The sequence below is a fragment of the Antedon bifida genome, chromosome 11, assembly GCF_963402885.1.
Source record: "Antedon bifida chromosome 11, ecAntBifi1.1, whole genome shotgun sequence".
NCBI lineage: Eukaryota > Metazoa > Echinodermata > Crinoidea > Comatulida > Antedonidae > Antedon > Antedon bifida.
Window position 1 is genome coordinate 16,767,108 of NC_136236.1, and position 24,915 is coordinate 16,792,022.

The following is a 24,915-nucleotide window of genomic DNA, read 5'->3' on the forward strand; positions in this document are numbered from 1 at the left end:
ATAAAAAAATACTGAAAAATATAAATGTGTTTTATCTAGTTTATTTTTGCGCATTTGTATTTTGGTTCAAATTTTCATATCCTGTAATTGGCGTATTGGCATATCTGTTGGACGGTGTGAAAATATAAATAAGGCCAATATTGCAATAGCGAGCGGGTTACATGTGTCGTACATAACATCTTTATTGTAAACATTTCCTTTTTAATGTTTCATACGATTTGCTAAAACCGAAACAATAAATTGCATATGTTATACATTCGAATAAAAACAATCGCTGCAGGTGGATAATTTGGCGCTGTCCCCTATGCTTCATTGGGCCCGGTTCGAATCATTGAATGTGCATTTCGAGGAAATATGGTTATTATGTACGAACATGTCGAATTTCCGATAGCTCCTTTAGGACATTGAATTAACAAGCGCACATTTCTGCTTGCACAAATATTTTGATACGATACATAAATACGCGAAACTAATGGTACCGTACACAACCAAATCCAGCAGATTGTTTTTGTTTTATATCGAATAAAAAGTCTTATTTGTATGCATAGGACTCAGATGCGATTTAACCCTAAACACATCACGCACAATTTAAAGTAACGTTTATTTAATGACGGTAAGTTGTTTTGAAGGAAATATTTAATCATGGAAAATTAGAGGCAAGATTTTCAACTTCCGGTTCCAACTTATTCTATTGGTTAGGCTTGTTATGTCCACATGGTATCATCTCTACACAGTCGGTGAAGAAGCGTTTAATGACATGGATTGTCATCACTTCATAAGAGGCGTTTGTTAAGGTCGGTGAAGAAGTCTAAAGTGATGACAGAATACGTCATCGTTCAGGTGTATTGAACATCTGGTCACCGATGATATGAAATCGGCATTATACTATAATGTCCAGTTCGTAACAACTTTGTGACCCAAAATAACACAATCAAAACTTAAAACAATCGAAATAATACAATCGAAAGAATTCAATTGAATTTATTTTATATAATAAATATATTATTGATTTATATAAATATGCAATTGTTTTTAATAATATATTAAAATAATTGAAAGTCATGCATTATAGGACCCCTTTAAAGATGGTAAATAAATATATGCCGTAAAGAAGACTATAATAATATGCACACAAATGCACTAAAAATGGACGTTCCCTACGCCCAAACCAAACCGATTCTCTCTTCTCAGCCTATAGTGACCTCTACTGTATGATACAAGACTGTTCTCTCAAAAGTCCCCAAATGTATCGTGTAAACAGGACCAACATCTTTGCATCCCATCCAAAGAATGAGGAAATGAGGGTAAAGCTTCATGTCTATTGATACAAGCAATATGGAACAGGCATGTATCGAACCAATGCCTCTCACATGCTAGACCGACACTCCATTATGCTATACCACTCTCTTTGGGGGACTAGACTGTAGGTGTTTTACTAGCCAATTGTACTCCTAGACTATTAGCATGATGCAAGCCTAGTAATCCCGTTGCCTGGGTTCAAATCCTGTCTGGTGACAAGATTTTTCTCCAAAACTTCACATTGGATAAGAAGTTCAACACAATGTGCATATTTGGATATGATTAAAATTTATATTGATGCATAAATGATTTTAATCATTGTTGTCAAAATCGCCTGATTACAGCCACGCCCGCATCACAACGTTGCATGTCCATTTTATCACTTAAAGTTTGCCAAGCATTTTCAAATGGATCATACCATTCTACCGTATTTAACAGTTTTGAACCATCGTATCTTTAGAAATAAAAAAGTATTGTTTTTCTTAATACCAAGACAGATCACGTCATCTAGAATATATTGTGTTGGGGCGGGGGTGATAGCCATGCAGGTGTGTATGATATTCATAAGTTATCAAAAGGTGTTTTCATGTATAAATTTAAGAATAATTTATTACCAGCCAACTTTTCTAATTATTTTGTTAGAGTAATCTCAGTTCATAATTATGGCATCAGGTCCTTTGATACTTATCGCCCTTATAATTTTGTTACCGATATGGGTAGAAACACTATCAGAGGACATGGTCCAACTTTATGGAACAGTATTGTTTTCGTTTTCTATTCGTAATTCATCATCTGTTAAAGTATTTAAAAAGTTGTATAAAAATAATTTGCTCTTAACTTATCAATGAGTGTTACAAATATGTTTACATTTACATTGTTCTTTTGCTTCTTTTGGTTTTATCGCACTATCTTTGAGTTCATATGCCAACATGTTTAGCTAGTATTGTCTCGTCCTGTGCTTCAATTATGTTTGTATCATGTATTAATTATTTTGTTAAGGTGGCCAAATACTGTATGAGCTTTGCTCTTTTTTGGTCATCCTTCCATTTTTGCATATATTCCATTTCGCTTATATTATTATATTGGAAAATAAAAACTGAAACTGAAACTGAAACACTATAAAATCTGTCTTTTTGTTCCATGCACTTCATAATAAAATAATTATTCTTACCCCGATACGGCGTACAGCTTTCCCTTGATTGTAACCGCGCCTACATAACAACGTGGTGACATCATCTTGGCAACGAGGTTCCATGAGTCGGTCCGTGGATTGTAACATTCCACCGAGGACAAATGACTGTTACCATCGTAACCACCGATGACGTAAATCAAATCGTTTAGAACAGACACACCGCCACCTAATGAAAGAAAAGATTATAGTATTGTTTTTTTTTTACACATTGGAGCGGTGACGGTAAGCAGAAAACCATGTAGCTTGTCCCACGTAGTATCTGTATCTATCCTGAGCGGACACTGTCTGTTCGCTCTGCGTTGTGTGTAAATGGTCATAAGGAATAATATAGATTCTATATCTTTATTACCGTTACTTGCTTGTCTGTGTGGCCTTTATACACTACGTTTCTTTAGATAATTATCACAATATATACTTCTATTACTATGTACATAGCAAAAGTGGAAAACCAACCAACTTTTTGTTATTTATTTATTGCTTACCTGATCTGGGTACATTCATGGGGGAAATATGCTCCCAATGGCCAGTAGCTGGATCAAACCGTTCAGCAGAGCTCAGGATACGAAAACCATCATAACCACCTATGATAATAAACCATAAAATGAATTAATATTAAGGCATTGGACCAATCATGACGTGATGGATCGTCTGACCTGTCACTTGTGATTGGCAAATTCACTTATGTTGTGTTTACGTCCTTGCGTTGCGTCCCAGTGGCAACCAAGTTTAAGTGAGTTCATTCACTGTCCTTCTAAAAGGTGGCAACATTGTTTATAAACACAAACATATACACAAGATGCTCTACATAAACAAAGTCTCATTACGTGGTATTGTGAGAAAAAAACCCAACATCAGGATATGAACCCAAGACCCTGGAATTGCTAGGCAAGCTTCTTAACAACCAAGTAAATGTATTGATCATAATTCTCAAACAACCAATTTTGAGTTTTTCAAGAGTGTCTAGTTTCTTAAGCTTTGTCTACACTATGAAACTACAAAATATGGTAGTTTGACATCATCATGTCCATATATGGGCACATCACCCTTTTTTGATCAAACTAGTTTGATAGTGTAGACAGAGTTTTAGAATGTTACTTTCTTCTTAACCTACCAATACAATACATGACACCTCCAGTTGACACCAGACCAGCTCCTTCCCGACCTGTCTCCATTTCTTTCAGAACATTCCATTGATCTATATGGGGGTCGTAATTTTCCATTGAAGAGTGTCGCATAGAACCATCAAATCCACCAGCTACGTAAATTGTATCTGAAAAAAATGTTTAAACCCCTAAAGCTGTCTACACTATCAAACTTTGTGTGACAAATAAATGTGATGTGCCCATATATGGACATGATGATGTCATATCTATCATATACATTTAAGCATATCAATACCATATTTGGGCGCATCACACTAGTTTGAAAATGACAGAGCTTTAGGTTGTTTTTACAAAGGTTATATTATACCTTTAATGATTGTAGCTCCTGCAAGGCCACGTCTCACATTCATTGACGCCATACTGGTCCAATTGTCTTCCTTAGCATAACTTAAAGATTCAACAGTATTTAACCGTGCCGTTCCATCATATCCTCCTATTACATACAATCTTTCTTTCATAGACACTGCTGTTATATACCGCCTACTTTTATTCAATGCCTAATAAAATAAAGTGTTAAAAATCTAGTTCTCATTTTCGGAAGCATATTTGTGTTGCCGTGTGCGCAAAACTTAAAGTTGATTTAGGCTAAATATCTGTACGCAAATGAAGTACACGATATGGAATTTAAATATCTACAGACAACATGACGATTTATCTTGTGAATGCCCCGTGTGTAAATACCATAAATTTGTTATAGTGTTTACTCACAGGAAGAAAAGTCCATGATTCTGTTTTGGGGTTGTACTCCTCGACCGTAGAAAGGGGCATCTGTTGACTGCCAAAGCCTCCTATAACCACCAACCGCTCATCTGAACCTAAAACAACCAAAAAAGTAAAAATAAACTATAAATTTACGAAATGAGTACATGCGCACTCACAGAATGATGAAAAATTAAAATATTTCTCACAAAATTAGAATGACTAACCTGTCCTGGGCTTTGTACGTATATTTTCTACTTCGTTACGACATTCTGGGCATAGGTGGAATTTCTTCGCTTCATCAACTAAATCTCTGCATTCATGATTTCGTTTTATTAAAGGCTGTGTAAAAAACAAAACCTCATAGTTAAAATTAAAATCTTTCAAAACAATACTAAATTTGCTTGCTTGCTAGAAATTTATGTATTATATTGAACAGCAAGAAAGAAAACAGTGTTGAAAGAGATTCGAACCTGAACCCTTTAACATATATTAAGTATATTCCATTTACGTACTTCATTATCTATTGTGTCGGTCAAATACTTTGGGGTCAGTAGTGGCAGTCGGACATGACTTAGCAATTGTGGTAGGACTTTCACCCGACATTCATTCTTGTGCCTCGTCCAAGACATCAATGCCTCGTACATGGCCTCTTCCGATGTTAGCTGTTGAATCAAAAAGAGATACCATGTCAACACAGGTCAAATCAAAAAAATTTGGGAGCCTTTAAAGCCCTTAGACCAATCTACACAACAGAATAATGGATAATAATTATGGATACATGTTTATAATGCTCTTTATGCAGTCTTTAACATCTTAAAGTGCAGTGGAAAAGATATTACACATACACAACTTTCATCTACCCTCAGGGTCCCTTTCGTGTCAAGCTGCCGGTAAGCGGCAGTCATTAGTCTGCCAACGACAGAGGCCAAGATAGACCAGTACCAGGGTATCCATTTCTTTAAATTGAACTGATGATAAAACTAACATTCTAGACATTTGTTGACTTGTTTCTCATTTTATACAGTTATTTCTTAGACTTAGTGAAAATGAAGGCATGCACTTACATGAACATCATCACTTTCGATAAATTCTTTGATTTCTTCTTCATCCAAGCCAAGAAACTCTTCGTTGTTCACCATAGCCTGGAAATGCCGATGGCAGAAATCCGTTGAAGCTTTCATCAGCTCTAAACATGTGTGTGTCTCAGCAAAGTGCTTGATTCCTAGACAGTTCGCTGGATCTAGTTGGTTCTCCAAGAAATCACAGCAGGCCTGCTTCACACCTGTAGAGATTTATTCTTTAACTCCATTTTAAACAGTGCAATCCAGCAGGGAACATGGATAATCAAAATATTATTTAATGAAAATGTGTACAATATATGTCTTGGGTTAACTCTTTTAAAATTTAGGTAGTTCTGAACTAGCCTTAAGCTCTGTCTACACTATCAAACTTTATTTGACAAAAAAATGTGATGTGCCCATATATGGACGTGATAATGTCATATCACTACGATATTTGGGCATATCGCTACCATATTTGGGTACATCGCAATTCTTTTGGTCAATCTAGTTTGATAGTGTAGACAGAGTTTTATACCTTTGAGTTGTAAAAGGCAAGCTGCAGGTAATAATTCTTGTACATTATCTTCTGTAATTTCAATATCTTCAGTGTAAACATAGTTTACGAGTATCTTCATAGTGCTTGCCTTCAAGCCTTTCAACTCTACATTTCGTCTTTGACTTTCACTCATCTAATACAACAATAAAATTAGGCTAATTAGTACCACCATTGTAAATTAATAAGTAGGGGGACCCAACAAAATGTCTCATTAATTTGTTACTTAAGTGTCCCCTAAATGGGGGTGTCCCATTAATAATAGCAGTTGGCTGTAGTGTTAACAATCATATTTGTCCCTTGTTTGTTTCACAGGAAAATATCTCCTTAATGGGTGTTTCCCTGAAGAGGGGTGTTCCCAAGAGAAGTACTTCAGTGTAGCTATTGATAACATTTTAAACTAAATTAAACCCTTTTTTTTTTCAATAAACTAAACTATATATTATTTACCTCCCCAGTAAACATTGCACAGAAATAGTCACTGCAGGCTGCCATGACAACACGATGAACAGGAAACATTTCCTCGTCAACACAAAACACGACGTCGCACAACAGACGTTTCTTTCTTAGATCATTCATGGCAAGGAGCATGCTATGCGAGTTGGTATAACATGGTGTCTTTGCTTTTTGAGAAGATTCCATTTCTGGAGTTTGAAGTAGAGGCTATTGATTGCAACGGTCGACAATGCACCTTTCCTCTGTTATCTTTTGGACCTCTATTAAGACTTGGATAGAAACAAAATACAGTATTATTAAATCAATTATTATATAAAAATACCAGTTTAGCTTTCTATTCTAGTAACCACGACGGTAGTTTTTAAATACATTTAATATAGGAATAACTAGTTTATTCTAGTAGGCCTACCAAACCACCTACTAGTACTACAGTATAGGCTAGCTAAAGACTCGTTACTCTAGGCCCGGGCCTATAGCCAGTAGTAGACTACGGCCTAGACTAGGCTTTCAATAAGAGGAGGCTAGGCTAGGACAGGTTCGGGTTGGTTAGTTAGGCCTAGCTAGAGTAGAGAGAGAATAATGAATAAAACTACATAAAAAATGTTAAAAGTGTAACCTAATTTGTTTATAACTTTCTGTAGATACTATATGACAAAAGTTGATACATATTAAACAATTTCTGATCTTAATACAGTATTTATGATAGTATATTTTTCTAAATTCTCGCCTAGCTAGGCCCTAACTAGCCAGTTCACGCATCAGTAGTCACGTTATAAACAAAAAAGTGCGCCACCAACGTTGATATTTTGTCATACCAGATCCGACAAAAATTTACTTTTGGAAGATGTTATGCGTTTTATTTTTTTAATAAAAACAGTATAACCACACTTATACCTATTTATACCCAAAATAGCCTTTCTTTAAACAAAACAATAAAGAAAAAGTTAATACGTACTGCGCATGCGGAACTCAGACAAATCGGATCCGATCGACCATCCGAGCAGATCCGAAGTCTCTCGCTGACTATTGACCAATCAGATCACGGTATTGTTGATCGTCTGCGCTGATTTTTCTCCTCTCTCTCCCTGCAACCAAACTTTTCCACCATCAAAAACGATAATAAAAGTAAGCATGTAGGCCTACTGATTTGAGAAGGCACATCTATAAACAAATATAAAACTTTGAAAGTCACAAAATTATTGTGACTTATTGTAGACTTTGTTTAATTAGAATAAATCGGGTGAATTTCGCTAGGCACCTTTCCATTTTCGATCGATGCACACGTCACCACCAGTGCCAGTCGAAGTGCGTACTTAAGCCCTATTGTTTGGCTAGTTCATCCACGACGCAGTAGGCCTAAGTTGGGAATCTCACAAAAACATTTCAACACTGCCTGGTAAGTTATGCATGACATAATTGATAGAGAATAACTACATTTTAAATGAGGGTTAACTAACTGTATGCACAAAATTGTCTTAAAATTATTAATAAAATAAGAAAAAATGCGGCCAATGTTAAATAATCATTTGCAATTTTAACCATCGTTTTTTCCTTCTATATTTTCAGGCACAGCAAGTACAAAGATACACCTGAGAAGTGATAATTTTGGCGTTTATTAGCCTAAATTGTTATGAGTAGGTTTAAGTGTATTTTTATTTATTAAACATTGTTTTTTAGATAAATCATGAATAATACCACCAAACTTACGAGTTAAAATGACTATAGCGAGGCATTTAATAAAAAGGCAAACTGCTTTAAAATGTGACATGTTTCGAGAAACTCTTCTCATCACCAGAATAGTAAACAACGCCTAGAGTGCTTATATACCAATAGGACAAGTTGTATGTAAATAAGTAAGTAATTAGCATAATAAAACAACAAGGAATGTAGGCAACAAACAATCATATGGCAGTCGCAGACAGAAGACCGACACATTTATGGACCATTTATTCAGGCACTGTACCGCACCATCATTAGGCCTAGGTTGTGTGCCACAAACAAACTTACTAGGACATGCTACAGTCGCTACAGTAACGGCCTAACTTCTCTTCAATGTACAGTATCAGTTGCTACAGTAACGGCCTAACTTTTCTCTTCAATGTACAGTATCAGTCGCTACAGTAACGGCCTAACTTCTCTTCAATGTACAGTATAAAAAAATGATTTACAACGTGTATCCCCAGATCGCGGAATTTTCACGCAAATTATTCACTTTAAAAAATGAACTAGAAGTCCATAGTAATTTTGAATGAAATTTAGGCCAATATAAATTTAGTCCTACACTTTATAAGAAATGGATACAGTAGTTCAGTTGTATTGTAAGGACAAGTACAGTGCAGTATATTATAATAATAGTTACTTATGCTGTACACCAAACTGTCCACACCATATATTTTGTCAAAAAACACAAGAGGTCCAATAGCGCTTGGTGTAATTGATGTAAATTGCCTTTGTGTTATGAGCAGTCTTTCGGAATTAACCAGAAATCACTATTTTTAACTAAAGAATCTGCATAAAACGAACAATATTCAGCATTTAGCATAGCATGTGCTTGATTTATGTCATAACATCCTACTGAGGTTTAGATTATGGTTTGGCTTCCACCTAGGCTAATCTAATGCCCAAATTTCAACACAGAACCCACCCCCTTCATTACCAAAATTGTTTAAAAAAAGGACTATTAAAAGGTTATCTAATTCAATAGTATTAGAAGGCAATCATAAATATACAACAAATAAAACATTCATGGAATTACTTTGGCTTAAACTATCTACATTTCTTAAAATTGACTCACCTCCTTCTGTATGTCTCTGCATACAAGCCGAAGTAAGCCTAGGCTTGAGTCACCTCCAGGCTTAAGCCCTTCAGTGTAGGCTTGTGTGTCACCTCCAGGCTTAGTAAGCCCCTCAGTGTAGGCTTGTGTGTCACCTCCAGGCTTAGTAATCCCCTCAGTGTAGGCTTAGTAAGCCTCTCAGTACAGGCTTAAGTCAGCTCCTGTAAACCATTATACTAGGCTTTCATGCTGTGTCCTTGCACAACAAAATAAATCTGACAATTGAACTAACATTGCTCAAGCATGCAAAGTTCTAATTTACATACAATTTGCATAACACATCTGGTGATGCACTCAAGTATGACTTTACTTTAAATGCTATATTGCTGACACTAAATTCAAATTAGGTGTGAAAAAAACAAAGTAAAACCGTGACAAAAGGAGCAGAAAAAACTAAATCCTCAACATTATCTAATATTTCACTAAATTATTATTTTTTTTATATCTTTCAGTTGAAACAGAAATGGAAACTTGATTTCAATATCCTTTAAAGTGAAAGCTACATTTTCGCGATCATGTATAAAAAATGTCACTGCCCGCGTCAGAATATAGTTTTCTTTGACCAAGTTTACACACTTCATATAACAGTTGGAACTCCCTGTACTATAGTACAGGGCTTTTCCACTGTATAATATCTCTATGACTATATATCCATGATTAACATCCGCGATCCAACTGCTCATGTTCGATTGCCATTGTAATTTATAGCCCCAACCTCAATAAAGTTAATCCCTGTGTTGTGTCTATTTTTTAACTTTATTTAAGTTATAGTATAGGCATATATCTTTAGTGATGATAGGCATATGAATTTCAGCATTGCATCAATTGTTTGCATTTATTTAAAAAACTTTTCATTATGATTGCTGTATTTTAATTAGTCTTGTAGGCATATATACTTTATTTTATCAGCTGATTTCACATTTTATTATTGTCTATGATGTATTTTAATTAGTCATGTAGGCATATATATACTTTATTTTATCAGCTGATTTCACATTTTATTATCTTCTATGTTGTATTTTAGTCATGTAGGCATATATATATACTTGTTTTATCTGATTTCACATTTTATTATTTTCTAAATAATCTATTAAAACTGTTTAACTGTTGGCATATTCATACGATTTAGTTAATGTTTAGGCATATAATTATTATTTAGTGGTAGGCATATTGTTATTAATTGTGGTAGAATGGTAGGCGTATTTGTAAAGGTAAGTTTTTGAACAGTTACGTACTAATGTACTGGCAGCCAGAAAGAAGGCTAACAGGTATGTGGAATGATTACTTTTTCTGCCACTGGACGCCCTCAATAGTGCTAGTGTAAAAAGCGCCCTCATTTGATGTAAAAAAAATGGTACTGTCGTTTGTGTTTAGATAAGGGCGTTCTATACAAAGTGCGCCCTCTATATTGTGATCGACAAAAAGGGCGCCCTCATCTGATGGCAAAAGGCTATGTGAGGGACCCTACGCCAATTTTTCTTTGCGTTTGTGAGGGCGTTTTTATTGGTAGTGCGCCCTCTATGATGTTGTTTGCGTGAAAGGCGCCCTCATCTGATTGGAAATTGGCCTTGTAAGGGACTCCTACGCCAATTTTTTTATTTGATGAGGGCGCCCTTCAAACTAGCTGCAATATAGAGGGCGAAGGGCGCCCACTGGCGGTTGGTGGTCAGCAACTTAATAAAAGACAAACAAATGTACATTGTGTGTTGGTGTTTATTTGTTCGAGCCAAAAAAAAAGCACCCCTCTGCAACACCCCCTATGTGCCCACTACACCAATAAGTGTTAACCCACTCAACTACACAGTGAATATGTCCCCAAGTCATGTCCACCACAACCACCAAGCAGCAAGAATGCTCCAAGACATCTAGAAAGTCAAAGACACCAGTTTCAATCGCAAACGATTAAAGTTCAATGTAAACTACAGAAAGACCATTTAACACAAGTGAGAACCCAATACTCCATTGCAGGGACGCTGACACATGAGGGAATCGCCCTGGGCATCCCAGACGTTCTCAGGAGTGGAGTTATATGTAATTGTGATCATAGGAATTAATAGTTGAATATATATTTATATTAAAATTTAGATATTAAAAATTATACTGTATTTAACAAACATTAATAATAAAATAATAATATATAAAACAAATGATTTTTAATAGAATTTGATATTTATGTAGTTTTGATATCCATTCAACTATATCATTAGCCAAAAGGTTACATTTTACATTAATATTTACAGTTAAAAAAAGGTAAAAGGCTCTAAGACTAAATTCCCAAAACATCAAATTAGACGCATTTATGTTGAACGAAGCTTGTCATAGCTTCGCACGACACAAACGCAACCAATCTTTTGTTGTGGAAAATAAAGCCAAACTGGTCTCAGAAAATTAGATGTCAATAATTTGGATACCTATATTAAGCTCAAGAAAACAAATTGTGCAGTACATAATTTGGATTATATAATTTAATAAGGTTGACTCTCTGGTAATACCAAACCCAACGACTTCGTTTTCAGGACAGCACAGTGTAATTGTTATACTGCCCGACTCATTTACCCTTCAGATACGGTACCAACTATTCCTATCTTAAATTAAGAGAAGCCATTATTTATTTTAGTGTAAGTTTGTTTAGTTATTTTTAAAATGTTTAATGTTTATAGTAACCAACTGTGTTTATGTTGTGTTCACTGTGTGTGACTACTATATGTAAACTCAACCAAAACAAACTATTAAGTTACAATTTTAACTGCAATTAATTCAATTATATACCTCAAGTTGTACACAACTATGTAAGTTTAAATGATTAAATTATTTTAATTAAATTAGTAAAATAGCTTTATATTTATGGTTAACAAAGACACTTACTTTTAAGTGGAATGTAAATAAAATTGTGTATACTTGATTGTACACATCTATATTATTAAATTGTATTTTTATTATTAATAATTAAGTAAAATGACTAGTGTTACATTTACATAAACAAAATTATATAATCTATGAATTATGACCAATCTGGAATTACCTAACTTGTAAAATATACTTAACTTATTTATTAGAATAAACCTAAAGTTAATATTATTTATATTTTACCTTTTTATTACGATATTTAATTAATTAAGTTATAGTACACAAAGAGGATTAAATTATGAGTATGCCCATACCAGGTTAATGGCAGCCATACACAATATCACTGCCTATAACTGTGATTAATGTTCCAGTAAATGGAACTTTAAATAATAATAATTATAAATATCAAATATATTAGAATGCTCCTATTTAAATACCTAACATTAAAAATACATCTAAATTTATATATTAAATTGAACTATTAAAACATTTAGTCTGTTTAAATTGCCAATTAAATTGGATATAAATTACATTTACCCAGTTAAAGTTTATATTAGTCTGCCTATTGCATATCAACTGGCTTATCCTAATTAAAACTTATTAAAATTAAAGGACAGCAAAGTGTGTATTTAATTTATTTCTAAATATTAATTAAATATAATAGCTTTTTAAAACAACTACTTCTAGCTAGTGCTACAGTTATTTATTATTATTGTTTGTTTTGGTAGAAAATACATTTGAATGATGAATGATGCTTTACAAAATACTGAATAATTATTTATATTTTAATGTTTAATTACATTAATGACTTCTCATTGAATTTGTGTGGACCAAAAGAAATTAAGTTATTCATTTATGCAGACTTTAATTTATATATTAATGTTATGAAATTGTTTCTTTAAAATTATATTTGCAACAAAAAAAAAATTAATTTAACAATACTTAATTGTTGGAATAGAAATTTCCAGGAGTAAATTGTCAGAAAATCTACTAGACAAATTAAAGTTAAGAACTTAAATTCAGGCAATAGTTTTAGTTTAATTTATTAAAAAGAGAAAAACTTAAATTGCCTCTTACAGGCAGCAGTCTTAAATTCACCACTCACTGGTGACTAAGTTTTCAATTTCCCCTTATAGGCAGCTAAGTTTTAAACTGCCCATTACAGGCAGCTAAGTTTTAAACTGCCCATTACAGGCAGCTAAGTTTTAAATTGCCCCTTACAGGCAGCTAAGTTTTAAATTTCCTTTTACAGGTAGCTAAGTTTAAATTGCCCCTTACAGGCAGCTAAGTTTTAAATTTCCACTTACAGGTAGCTAAGTTTTAAATTACCCCTTACAGGCAGCTAAGTTTTAAACTGCCCCTTACAGGTAGCTAAGTTTTAAATTGCCTCTTACAGGTAGCTAAGTTTTAAATTGCCTCTTACAGGCAGCTAAGTTTTAAATTGCCTCTTACAGGCAGCTAAGTTTTAAACTGCCCCTTACAGGCAGCTAAGTTTTAAACTGCCCCTTACAGGCAGCCAAGTTTTAAATTTCCCCTTACAGGCAGCTAAGTATTAAACTTCCCCTTACAAGTAGCTATGTTTTAAACTGCCCCTTACAGGCAGCTAAGTTTTAAATTTCCCCTTACAGGCAGCTAAGTTTTAAATTTCCCCTTACAGGCAGCTAAGTTTTAAATTTCCCCTTACAGGTAGCTATGTTTTAAATTTCCCCTTACAGGTAGCTATGTTTTAAATTTCCCCTTACAGGTAGCTATGTTTTAAATTTCCCCTTACAGGTAGCTATGTTTTAAATTTCCCCTTACAAGTTACAGGCAGCTAAGTTTTAAACTGCCTCTTACAGGCAGCTAAGTTTTAAATTGCCTCTTACAGGCAGCTAAGTTTTAAACTGCCCCTTACAAGCAGCTAAGTTTTAAACTGCCCCTTACAGGCAGCCAAGTTTTAAATTTCCCCTTACAGGCAGCTAAGTATTAAACTTCCCCTTACAAGTAGCTATGTTTTAAACTGCCCCTTACAGGCAGCTAAGTTTTAAATTTCCCCTTACAGGCAGCTAAGTTTTAAATTTCCCCTTACAGGCAGCTAAGTTTTAAATTTCCCCTTACAGGTAGCTATGTTTTAAATTTCCCCTTACAGGTAGCTATGTTTTAAATTTCCCCTTACAGGTAGCTATGTTTTAAATTTCCCCTTACAGGTAGCTATGTTTTAAATTTCCCCTTACAGGCAGCTAAGTTTTAAATTGCCCCTTACAGGCAGCTAAGTTTTAAATTGCCTCTTACAGGTAGCTAAGTTTTAAATTTCCCCTTACAGGTAGCTGTTTTAAATTTCCCCTTACAGGCAGCTAAGTTTTAAATTTCCCCTTACAGGCAGCTAAGTTTTAAATTTCCCCTTACAGGCAGCTAAGTTTTAAATTGCCCCTTACAGGCAGCTATGTTTTAAATTTCCCCTTACAGGCAGCTAAGTTTTAAATTGCCCCTTACAAGCAGCTAAGTTTAAAATTGCCCCTTACATGCAGCTAAATTTTAAGTTACCCCTTACAGGCAGCTAAGTTTTAAATTTCCCCTTACAAGCAGCTAAGTTTTAAATTGCCCCTTACAGGCAGCTAAGTTTTAAATTGCCCCTTACAGGCAGCTAAGTTTTAAATTGCCCCTTACAGGCATCTAAGTTTTATCGATCAGAAATTTCAATTCTTACATTATACTAAAACAGTATATAAACACTTTTACTTCTAATTTATATTTAATATTTTTGTTGCAAATATAAAAAGTGTAAAATATAAATTGTAATGTGTAAAAATGTGAATTACTGGTATGAACTTTAAATTTAAAGACAAAAATATAGCTAAATTATGTGATTGTATTTAATTAAATTGGTACCATATCTTTGAGATAAATATATCAAGCACACTTTGAGAATAGTATCGTATAACTTCCTGCCTGCTTACTTAGCCAGATCGAATAGGAATGTATCACACAGAGTTTGTCTAACCACTAAAAGTTCAAAAATATTTTTTTTGTACATGCACGCAATGTCTTTTGAGTTATTAAATTATTTAAATTGGAAACAGAACCATAAAACATACTGAAACCAGTTTATTAAGTTATTTAACTCCCGAGTTGTCTAGTTTCAAACCCATACACTGATGATGGTGCCACCGCCACAATGCCAACACCACAAAGGACTGTAAAGGACTCTCACAAGCATTTGGTCAAAATGTAGATTACATAGAACATGAAACATGTATCAAAAACCTCCATAGAAAATCTCAAAACAAACTCACCTATTAGCAGGAGCAATGAACACGACCCAAGAAGCATCCACCGTGTAGCCAAGCAGGCCGGTACCTATCGGTGTGGTTGGAGCACACAGGGGGTGTGCAGAGGAGTGCTTTTTTTTAAACAATGTTTAGAGTTTGGAAAAAACCTGAAACTAAATACATTAAACTATAAATATATAATATAAAATTACACAGTGAAGTGGAATCTAATTTTATAGAATTATGAGGATATCCAACCTAAATCAAGTAAAATTATGTTTGAAATTTTAAGTGCGATTAGAAACAAAATTTGCTCTAAAAAAAAGTTTTAAAGTTAAAAAAAAAACCCGAAAACAAATGCCAAAATAATGTGGAGTTTCCAAAACAATTTACGTTTTCAATTCATATTTAGTTTTTAAATGTATAAACCAGATTATAAAAAGGATACAAAATATAAAGAAATGGTAAAGATTATTGGAAACTAAATTGCAAATTTAGATAAGTTTTCATTTATAATTTTCAGAAATCACAATTTAGTGAATTTATTTTAAATTTTAAAAAATAGCCAAATATTTTGGATGTTGATTCCACTTCACTTAACAATTAAAATATAAAAATAGCAATGAAATATAAATGTTTGTTGATCTTGAAATTGCTGGCTGATCCAAGTCTCTAATTGAAATGCTCCTCGACAAGTCTTCTTTGATTGGTAGACGTGCGTACCTAAAAAGATACAATACACAATAGTAATCAGTTATCTAATAGTTTGGTTGTTCTTAAAAGCATTTCTTGGATCCATTTATGCTACCCTGTCTGAATGAGTATCAAACAGGAGTGTCTACCTTGCTTGGTTAATCAAGCTTGGTTATAGTATATTAGTTTAGTTTTTACAGATACTACTTAGGGTAACATAATCATCTGCCTTTACTTTGCATAAACATAAACATGATTCTAGTCGCACATTCACAAATTAATGAAGATTGACCATTGCATACATACCATTTAAACATCTGTATGCAGCTCTCTGTTCAACATCATCAGTATGTGTTATACCCTTCCATTGGTTCTTGTCAATTCCAAGTGATCAACAAACATTGTTAAAAACAATGTTATACCTACTTAATTAACATAGATGCTGGAACCACTCTACCCCCCTCCCCCACCATGACTACAACCCCCTCATTTTATATAAGTTACCGTACTGACTCTCATTACGCAGAACTTGTACAGCGCTTGCGACAATTTTAAAGAAAACTTTTAGGAATAGATGTTATGTATCGGAGAACGACACATAATTAAGATTATAGTAAATTTTTTGTGAGGAACCCCATGGGCAAAAATCAGTTAAAACAAAAAGCTACCAAAAAACGCAATTCAAATTGGGAATTTTTCAAATGCGACGTTTCCAAGAGCACTTACGAAAACAAGGCAGTTACTAAAACATTAATCCAATGTGCGAACCATTCGCTCAAACGGCAGCTTATTCAAGCCAGTACGGTACCTGTAAAAGTTGTACAAAGAAAGAAAATAAACTCATCAGCAAAAACAAATAACTAATTAAATCAATTTCGAGTCAAATTTGTAAAAGTAAAATTATCTAATAAAATGTTTTTAATTAATAAATTAAATAATAATTTAAATTCAACTGATTTTTTTGATACCATGAAAAACCGAACAAAATAGAGAAAATTGTAATAATAATGGTATCAGAGATTATCCTGGACACCCACAGAAGTGCATACATCCTGAGGGGTACATTTTTAAAAGTATAAATGGCCTTTTATTTCATTAAAAAAAATAATCCACAAATTATTATACAATTACAGTTATTTTGTTCATTGCTAATGAGTGTACACAATTTGAACTCTAAACATTGTCACACCAGAAGGACCAAAGCAAGAGTAAACAGAACCCCATTAGCAAACATAATTTATCTATTATTTTTTCTATAGTTTTAGTATAGATGATACAATGTATAACAAAAATAGGAAAAATTTAAAATAAAACAATCATAGTATCATGGCTTCTATTTTATACAATAATTTTGATACATACTGTGTACACACAGTATATACTTTGCAATAAATTAATTTTTACGATACCATTCGGAACGAAATAGATAAAACATAAATGGTATCTGGGATTACCCTCAAAAGTCTCAGAAGTGAAAACATTCTGAGAGAATTTAAAGCTGAATTTGAGGTTATATTTTATGAAATTTAAGCAAATAAATTGGCAAAAATAAAAGAAAACACCCAAATTCTATTTTGATCATTGCTAATGAGGGGTTCTGAATTACAATTGCACCCAAGAGAGAAAAAAAGAACCTCATCAGCAAAAACAAATCTTTACATTTAAATAAATTTGTTAGCAATTTTAAATTTCAATTAATTTAATACCATGTAAAACCAAAAATAGAGAAAAATGTAAAATAAAAATAATCATGGTATCAGGGATTACACTTGACATTCCGAGACAAGTGAATCCTAACAAATTTTTAATTTATTTTAATACCATGAAAACCAAAAAATAGAGCCAAATGTAAAATAATAACAATCATGGTATCAGGCATTACACTTGACATTCCGAGACAAGTGAACCCTTATAAAATTAATGTAAAATTAGTTTGTTTTTTTAGGAAATTTGAAAATAAATTTTGTTTTTCAAGAAAAAGAATAAATTTGTTTCCGCAATTATTTTATATAATACCATGTCAAAGAAAAATAGAGAAATTTAAAAAAACAATCATGGTATCAAGGACCCTCTAGAGTGGGTGATTTTTATTTGTAAAAATTTGATACCTATTTTAAAATTACACTTATTTGTTCATTGCTAATGAGGCTTTGTGATAATTTATTTCAATTATTGTCTATTTTATTTATAATTTATGATGGCTTAAGAAAATAAATACAAAAATAACAAGATAAAGCTGTTCATCTCCAATCCTGCGTCAAGCTGAAAAAAAATAAGAAAATATTTTATTAAGGTTACTCTTTATTGAAATATAAATGACATTAATAAATGTCCTCAACTAAAATTTATTTTTTAAAAATACTCTTTCCTACCATATACACACTTGAACTACCATACCGTATATTCTTTGGTATAACCCCAACCCCCTTAGAACACGAAATTTGGCGAACTTCTGGGGGGTGGGACTATACCCAGGGCTCTGGTTCAGAAAAGAAATTATTTTTGTAAAACAAACTGGCTAGAGAGAGGTCTACAACCAGACCAAAAGTCTATAGTGGGACTATACCCAGGGATATGCCTATGAAATAAGTAGACTCAAAGTGGGATTATACTGTAACCAAGGATATACGGTACTATAAAAAATTGTGCAAAATTCTGTTGACTATTCCAAGAGAAATTAATGGTTTTTCATCATGATTTCATTTTTAATTTGTATATATTTAACCAAATGTTATATTTGAAATTTATGTTTATAACCGACTTCTATACCTGTATTTCCAGCAGATGAAACTTGAGTAGCATCTAGTAGTAGTCTAGTCATGATTGAACATCTTCTTATCTTCACCAACTCATGTTAAGTTACAACTACAGTATTGATGTTTCTCTATATAAAATAAAATCATGATAAATAGGTAGAATCGCCCTCAATATCAAGCATGTCTTGGGGCACTGTCGAGGCGGCACCAAACAACATTGTAACACAAATGGTACCTAGGAGGAGCCCAAGATGTTTGGGCCTTTTTTAGTGGTGTTGTGCCTAGGCTTACATGTTGAAACTGATGGGCTAGCTGACGTAAATTTACTTCAGCATCAAGAACAGTTTGTGGATGCAATCTCGCTCACGAACCGATCGACTAACCACTCGCAATCGGTCAGACATATGAACAAGGCTATTTTTAAGCATCAAATCAATTTGTCCACAAAGTTCGGTCATGAAAAAAAACTCACCATTGTTTATATTGCCATCAATCATCTACTTGCAGTGAAGACTTCTATTAAGCCAGCCTGACAGCAGACAATGCTGCATTTACCATCACCTCAACCTAGTGTGCTCACATCCCACACTGCTTCCCAGTTAGACCGTTAAGAAAGACCATCTAAAAATCTTCTAATAAACTCCTGCTGTGAATGATCACAAAAATAAGATAATAATTTATAGACATTTAATGAACATTTAACAGGGGCAAAATGAACAATATTTTTCACTTGCCAATATTTTTATTGGTAGGCACTTGCTGTATGGTGGCAATTAAACAGTTATTTATAATATTGTTTGCAAATTAGAAATATTATTTATAATACTAAAACACTAGTAAAAAATATTAACATTGTGAGCAAAAAGATACCAAGAAGTTCAAAAAGTTTTCAGATGAATAAAAGATTTTGCCACTACAATCGAACTAAAATGTGTTTACTGGCCATGCCTAGGGAGTGCATGTGTGGTGCCAATTTGTATCCTGCTACAATTCACTAGACTTACCAATAATTTTCATCATAGCTTAGGCCTACTGCATTTTGCCATCATGTCCATTTTGGCAGTGTGTGCTGGTGTTCCAAACCACGTCTTTTCTTAGCTAGGTTAGCCCAAGTCAAGAAAAACACTGTAAAAAAAAAACAATAGTTCATATATTAATGCAATATAATACGTCAATAAAAAAAATAGTAAAATAAGAAATAATCGGAAGTCCACATGTGAGAAAAAGTATTGCAGGCAACACAACCTCCTCCCAACAACCTAAACAATTACAAACAACAATGGATGTTCTCTTGCCGAGAATTGGTTAAGAGAAAAGGCTATATCAGACAATCAGAACAATAAATGTTATCATCGTCTCAATTGTTCAACGTGTTGGCCCAATCCTCTTGTGTGTTGGAACCATAATTGGACCATCCTATGTGTAAGCCCAGATCATCTCATGCGATCGGAAACGTATTGGTCCCAGTAGCGAAATGGCTATGAGTGCTCAATGGCTAAACTCAGTGGCCACACAGGAGTGCTCAAGGGGCCTTTTTCTCCTGCTTTTACCCCCGATTGGTCCTGATCATCCTATTTTTAAAAGTAATTTGCCTTTGGAATAATAATAATTAGTAATAGTACAGTTTTTTAAAAACCTCTGTAGGCCTAATAATTGGTTCTTGTCAAGTACTATGCCCTATATTTTATATTAGGCATATTTTATATAATCTTTGTATTCAATTTATTCAACTGGCGAAACATTGCTGTCGAGACATCCAAATTACTGTTATTTTTTTGCCTTTTTTAAAAGTGTTTATCCTATACATACTGTAGACTATTTTTGGGTACAGCTTATGAAGAAACAGTAAAGATGCATCAAATTATGTGACCAATTTATCAGCAGTAACATAGATAGTATGATGAATCTACCGTAGCCTAGTGACATGATGCGCAAGATGGATATGAGAATAATAAAGGTGGGCGATCCCAGAAGAGAGATACTGTAGGGCTACATGAAATGATAAATTACGTAAATGTTGACCTCAAACAGTGTTATGTATGTGTTTTTAAACCAATGATAATGGAAGAGCCTAAACATATTATAGATTCCACCTGTCTGCTTTCGTCGATTGTCCCGCTTTGGCGTTTAGTTCCCGCCTACCTATTTGTGAAGTACAATATATGTTTATACTGTACTATAAAATATTTTTTTAAATTTTTAAATTATTATTTCACTTAAAAAGTTTAAGGACATTTGATCGTCGAGAACTGTGTTTTGTAGGACCCTTCATGTAGGCACCTAGCTCATGGGTCTAGGACAACTACCACCCGGACAATTACCCTTCTAGGACAACTACCCTCTTAAGACAAATACCCCTAGGACAACTACCCCCTAAGACAATTACCCCCTAGGAAAACTACCCTCTAGCTACCCACTAGGACAACTACAATTGGTGCCAATTATATTGTAAATCAAATTGTGTGTGAAGAGGGGACTACGAGGGCGGTGTACCACACTATACATTTTACAATATTTGACATGAAATTATCAAAATATTCTACCGGTCTTATATCGACGTATGTACCTAAGATTTTTAGTCTATTTTGTAATAACTGTAGCGATATTTATTAAAAAAAACTTCTGCCCGTATTCTTAAACCGAACTATAGTCATGGTTCGAAGTTCAACTTGAAAAAATCCTAGTTCAAGCTAATACTTCATATTCGATTCATAAAAGAAGTAGTCGAAGTATGCAGTTCGACTTAATGAAGTCGAGCTTTTAGTCGAGTTTCACACGTCTGGGTAACAAAGGTTATAAATTGGCCAATAACAAGAGAGTATTGAGAGGAGGAGCAGACGAAATTTTGCGCATTGATATCACTTTTTACGCATCAGGACTATATACATAAAAAATAATTTTAATCGTTAATTATTAGAACAAGATTAGTATTAATTTACCAGTGAAGTACTTTTGATTAACTACAAACAAAACCTTCAAAATGTGTTGTGGCGTTACGGTTCTTTCATATTTTCTAGGCCTCCAACATATTATAATCGCAACGAACAACGTACTTCATAGCGTGACAAGAAAGCGCTAGGCCCCCTAAACATTCCATCGCGTGGTGAATTTCCGCATCTGCCATTGTCACTATGGCGTGACGTAGTTCAAGTTGAACTTGCGCGAAGAAAATAATGTAATTTGTATACGGTTTTCTCAGGAGTGGGGAGATAATGTAAAAAAAAATCAATTAAAGTTCTTCTATTAAGTAGTAACAGTCAAATCATTATTCCATAAATATTACTGGACTTGCAGTAAACGTATAATGTCATTAAACAGCATGACATAAGCTCTTACGGTAAAACATTTGTTTTGAAAAAGAAAATCGGGCCAGTTTTATTGATATTAAGGGGCTGATAGAAAATAACTTTTTTTTATATATGATTTTCGATTGACTGGTGCAGCTAGGCAAACTGTATGTTCCTAGATTTATATACAGCATCTTCATTTCACGCAAGAATAAAATAAGCCCACCCCTTTATTTTTCATGATTGGAGCGTTATTGATTCTCGCTTAATGTCAAATAACTGCTGACAAATACACATATTAAAAGATTCAAAAGCTTTCATAACATCAATCTCTCTCCCTATGTTTTGAAGTTCAGTAAGTTTTACAAGATCATAATCATAACCTAAGGTGTAGGTGTCTTGATATATGTGTGGTTGTTCAGAGCAGGGTGTTGTTGTTCTAGAAGGGTAGTTGTCCTAGAGGGTAGTTGTTCGGGTGGTAGTTGTCATGATATATGTGGGGTTGTTCAGAGTGTGTTGTTGTTTCAGAGGGGTAGTTGTCCTAGGGGCCTAGCAGTTGTCCTAGGGGGATAGTTAATTGTCCTAGAGGGTAGTTGTCTTAGGGGGGTAATTGTCTATGGGGTTGTCCGGATACTCTAGCTCAAGTGTCAAAATCATCTTTTTGTGAATGCAAGTACAATATAGTATTGCAGAACTTACCCGTGCGTAAATTTACATATAGAATAACTATATAACATAATTTTTATTGAGTTTATTTTGACCCACTGTTTGTTAGGTCTGATGCATATATATAATATATTTATATTTGGTGTCATAATCATGTGACCTAAATTCTTGTTTTATGTAACTGAAGTCATTTATAATAATATGATTGTATTTTAAAATGATATAAAATCATACTTACCAGTGTGAAAGAAAGGAAACAGTACACAAAGTTTTTAACATATTTTTTTCTTAAGACAATTTTAAATTTCATAACATAATTAAAAAAGAGAAATAATCAATTAAAATGTTCATTGGGATACCCACTGTAGAGAATAAAGAAATGTAAAAAAAAAATAAAATTATAATATTAATTTTTATCAACTGAAATATTTGAATGGTAAAACAATACCTAATATTATAATAAGCACTTTAAATTGATGATAAATGTAGAGCGCCACCTACAAAATAGCACGACAGAATAACCCGATTGATATGATCAAAAGCATAGCTAGGTCTAGCAGCGTTCCATACAGAATACCGGAAGTTGATTTTATCACGACCGAAATAACACACGACCCGATATCCTCGTAAAACAAAATGTGGGCGCGACCGTTTCTTTTCCCTTAAAATATTGCAAAAAAAAGATGTTACAAAGGTCAAAACATTTTTGCCATCAAGTACAAAATGTTGCCACTGCATTCTGACTAAAAGTTGTTTATTCTACCCAAAAGTTGTTTATTCTAGCTGTTACTTTATTTCAAATTCACTAGGCTAGGCCTAGACTTACCAATCATTTTCTGTTTCATCAGAAATAGACAGCCCACACCCTTTATTTTACTTCATCTTGCCATCCATCATGTCCACTCACACTGCCACATACATCATCCATGATGAGTGTCATCCTCCTAAAAGAGCCAAGAAAATAAAAAAAAAACCCAAAATATTAGTACTCTAGTAGGCCTAGACCTTGTATATTATTAATGCAATATATAATACTGAAAAAAAAATCGGGACGTCCACACACCCACCACTCTTCCATAGCCTATGCCCGGGCCTATGCATAGGTGTAGACTACAACACTCATGGCACGGATGTGATGATTTGACAGACCGGCCTTTCTTTAGGCTAGGGCCTAGGCCTAGGAAAAAACAGTCTACAAACTACAAACAACTCATAAAAAAAGATCCACAAAATGCATATATTATCCCTTATACCTTATTTATAGATATCATAAACAAAATAACCAGCTTACATATTAATATCGACTAAAAATGTTAGTTTTTAGAAGACACACACGGTAAATACTTCTATATTTTGACGTACACAGCAGGCTGAAGCAGACGGTAATCGGATATCGGAGGCACATTTTCACGCTGTCAAGTTGTGGGCGGAAGTGAGTTGGACCACCTCAAAATTTATAGGGGGAGTGGAAATTAACAAAAATAAACACATTTATTTGTTACTTACAGTTGTAATTTTAGTCATTTTGAAATTTGTAAAATTATTGTTGTTGACATTTTCTGTGGTAATTATTCATATTTATAAACATTTAAACATCAATTTTGTAATGAGATATTTTTGTCTTTTTAGGCACAGTGTAGACGGAAAATAGCTGTACCCTGTTTGTGTTGTTTGGAACAGTCTACTCTATATATGGTGGTGAATTTTGTAAAGTGTGCGGCATGGTCGCTGGTTGGCTGATTGTTGGCTAGGCTGGAGAGAGGGGGCGGGGTTTTAACTTATAATTAGATTACAAGGAAAAAACTTTTTGGTAAACACTTTTAACATTAGATCATTCTAATATTTACTAATTGACAGGCATAAATGGTAATATAAGTCCTAGAAATATACTGTTTAGTATTCCTATATTTTTTTCAGGCGACCCAGTTTTTAACTCTGGAATATGGGTCATAAATAGGTAAATAAGTAGTCATATCTCATGCAAAGTTAGTTTTGTTTACGTTTATTAAACTGTGTAAAAGTGATCACGAAATAAACGAAAAAATAAGTGGCGGTAGGACTGGTAGGAATATATTGTTTAGTGTTAAACGTACGTATACGTTTTTCAAGTGACCCAGTTTTTAATATATCTGTGTAAAAGTAATCACGAAATAAACGAA

The 24,915-nt window shown here is 33.7% G+C and overlaps 2 protein-coding genes across 4 annotated transcripts in view; one reads left to right on the top strand and one right to left on the bottom strand.

Annotated features, from left to right (window-relative positions):
• LOC144855286 (kelch-like protein 12) lies at positions 1-9,446 on the bottom strand. Of its 3 annotated transcripts, none has more exons than XM_078713097.1 (13): positions 9,221-9,446; positions 7,382-7,522; positions 6,421-6,695; positions 5,953-6,106; positions 5,421-5,638; positions 4,869-5,018; positions 4,581-4,695; positions 4,363-4,469; positions 3,962-4,151; positions 3,603-3,761; positions 2,974-3,072; positions 2,471-2,657; positions 1-1,753 (listed from the first exon to the last, which is right to left on the bottom strand). In XM_078713097.1, the coding sequence occupies exons 3-13, from the start codon at positions 6,610-6,612 to the stop codon at positions 1,624-1,626; spliced, it is 1,701 nt and encodes a 566-aa protein (XP_078569223.1). In that variant the 5' UTR covers positions 6,613-6,695; positions 7,382-7,522; positions 9,221-9,446; the 3' UTR covers positions 1-1,623. The 3 variants fall into 3 exon arrangements, with proteins under 3 accessions (XP_078569223.1, XP_078569222.1, XP_078569224.1); XM_078713096.1 differs by having other exon boundaries at positions 7,382-7,587; XM_078713098.1 differs by lacking the exons at positions 7,382-7,522; positions 9,221-9,446 and adding an exon at positions 7,043-7,169.
• The window catches only part of LOC144855294 (ubiquinol-cytochrome-c reductase complex assembly factor 6-like), a 128,855-nt gene that overhangs the window by 58,647 nt on the left and 45,293 nt on the right, over positions 1-24,915 (top strand). The window lies entirely within an intron of this gene.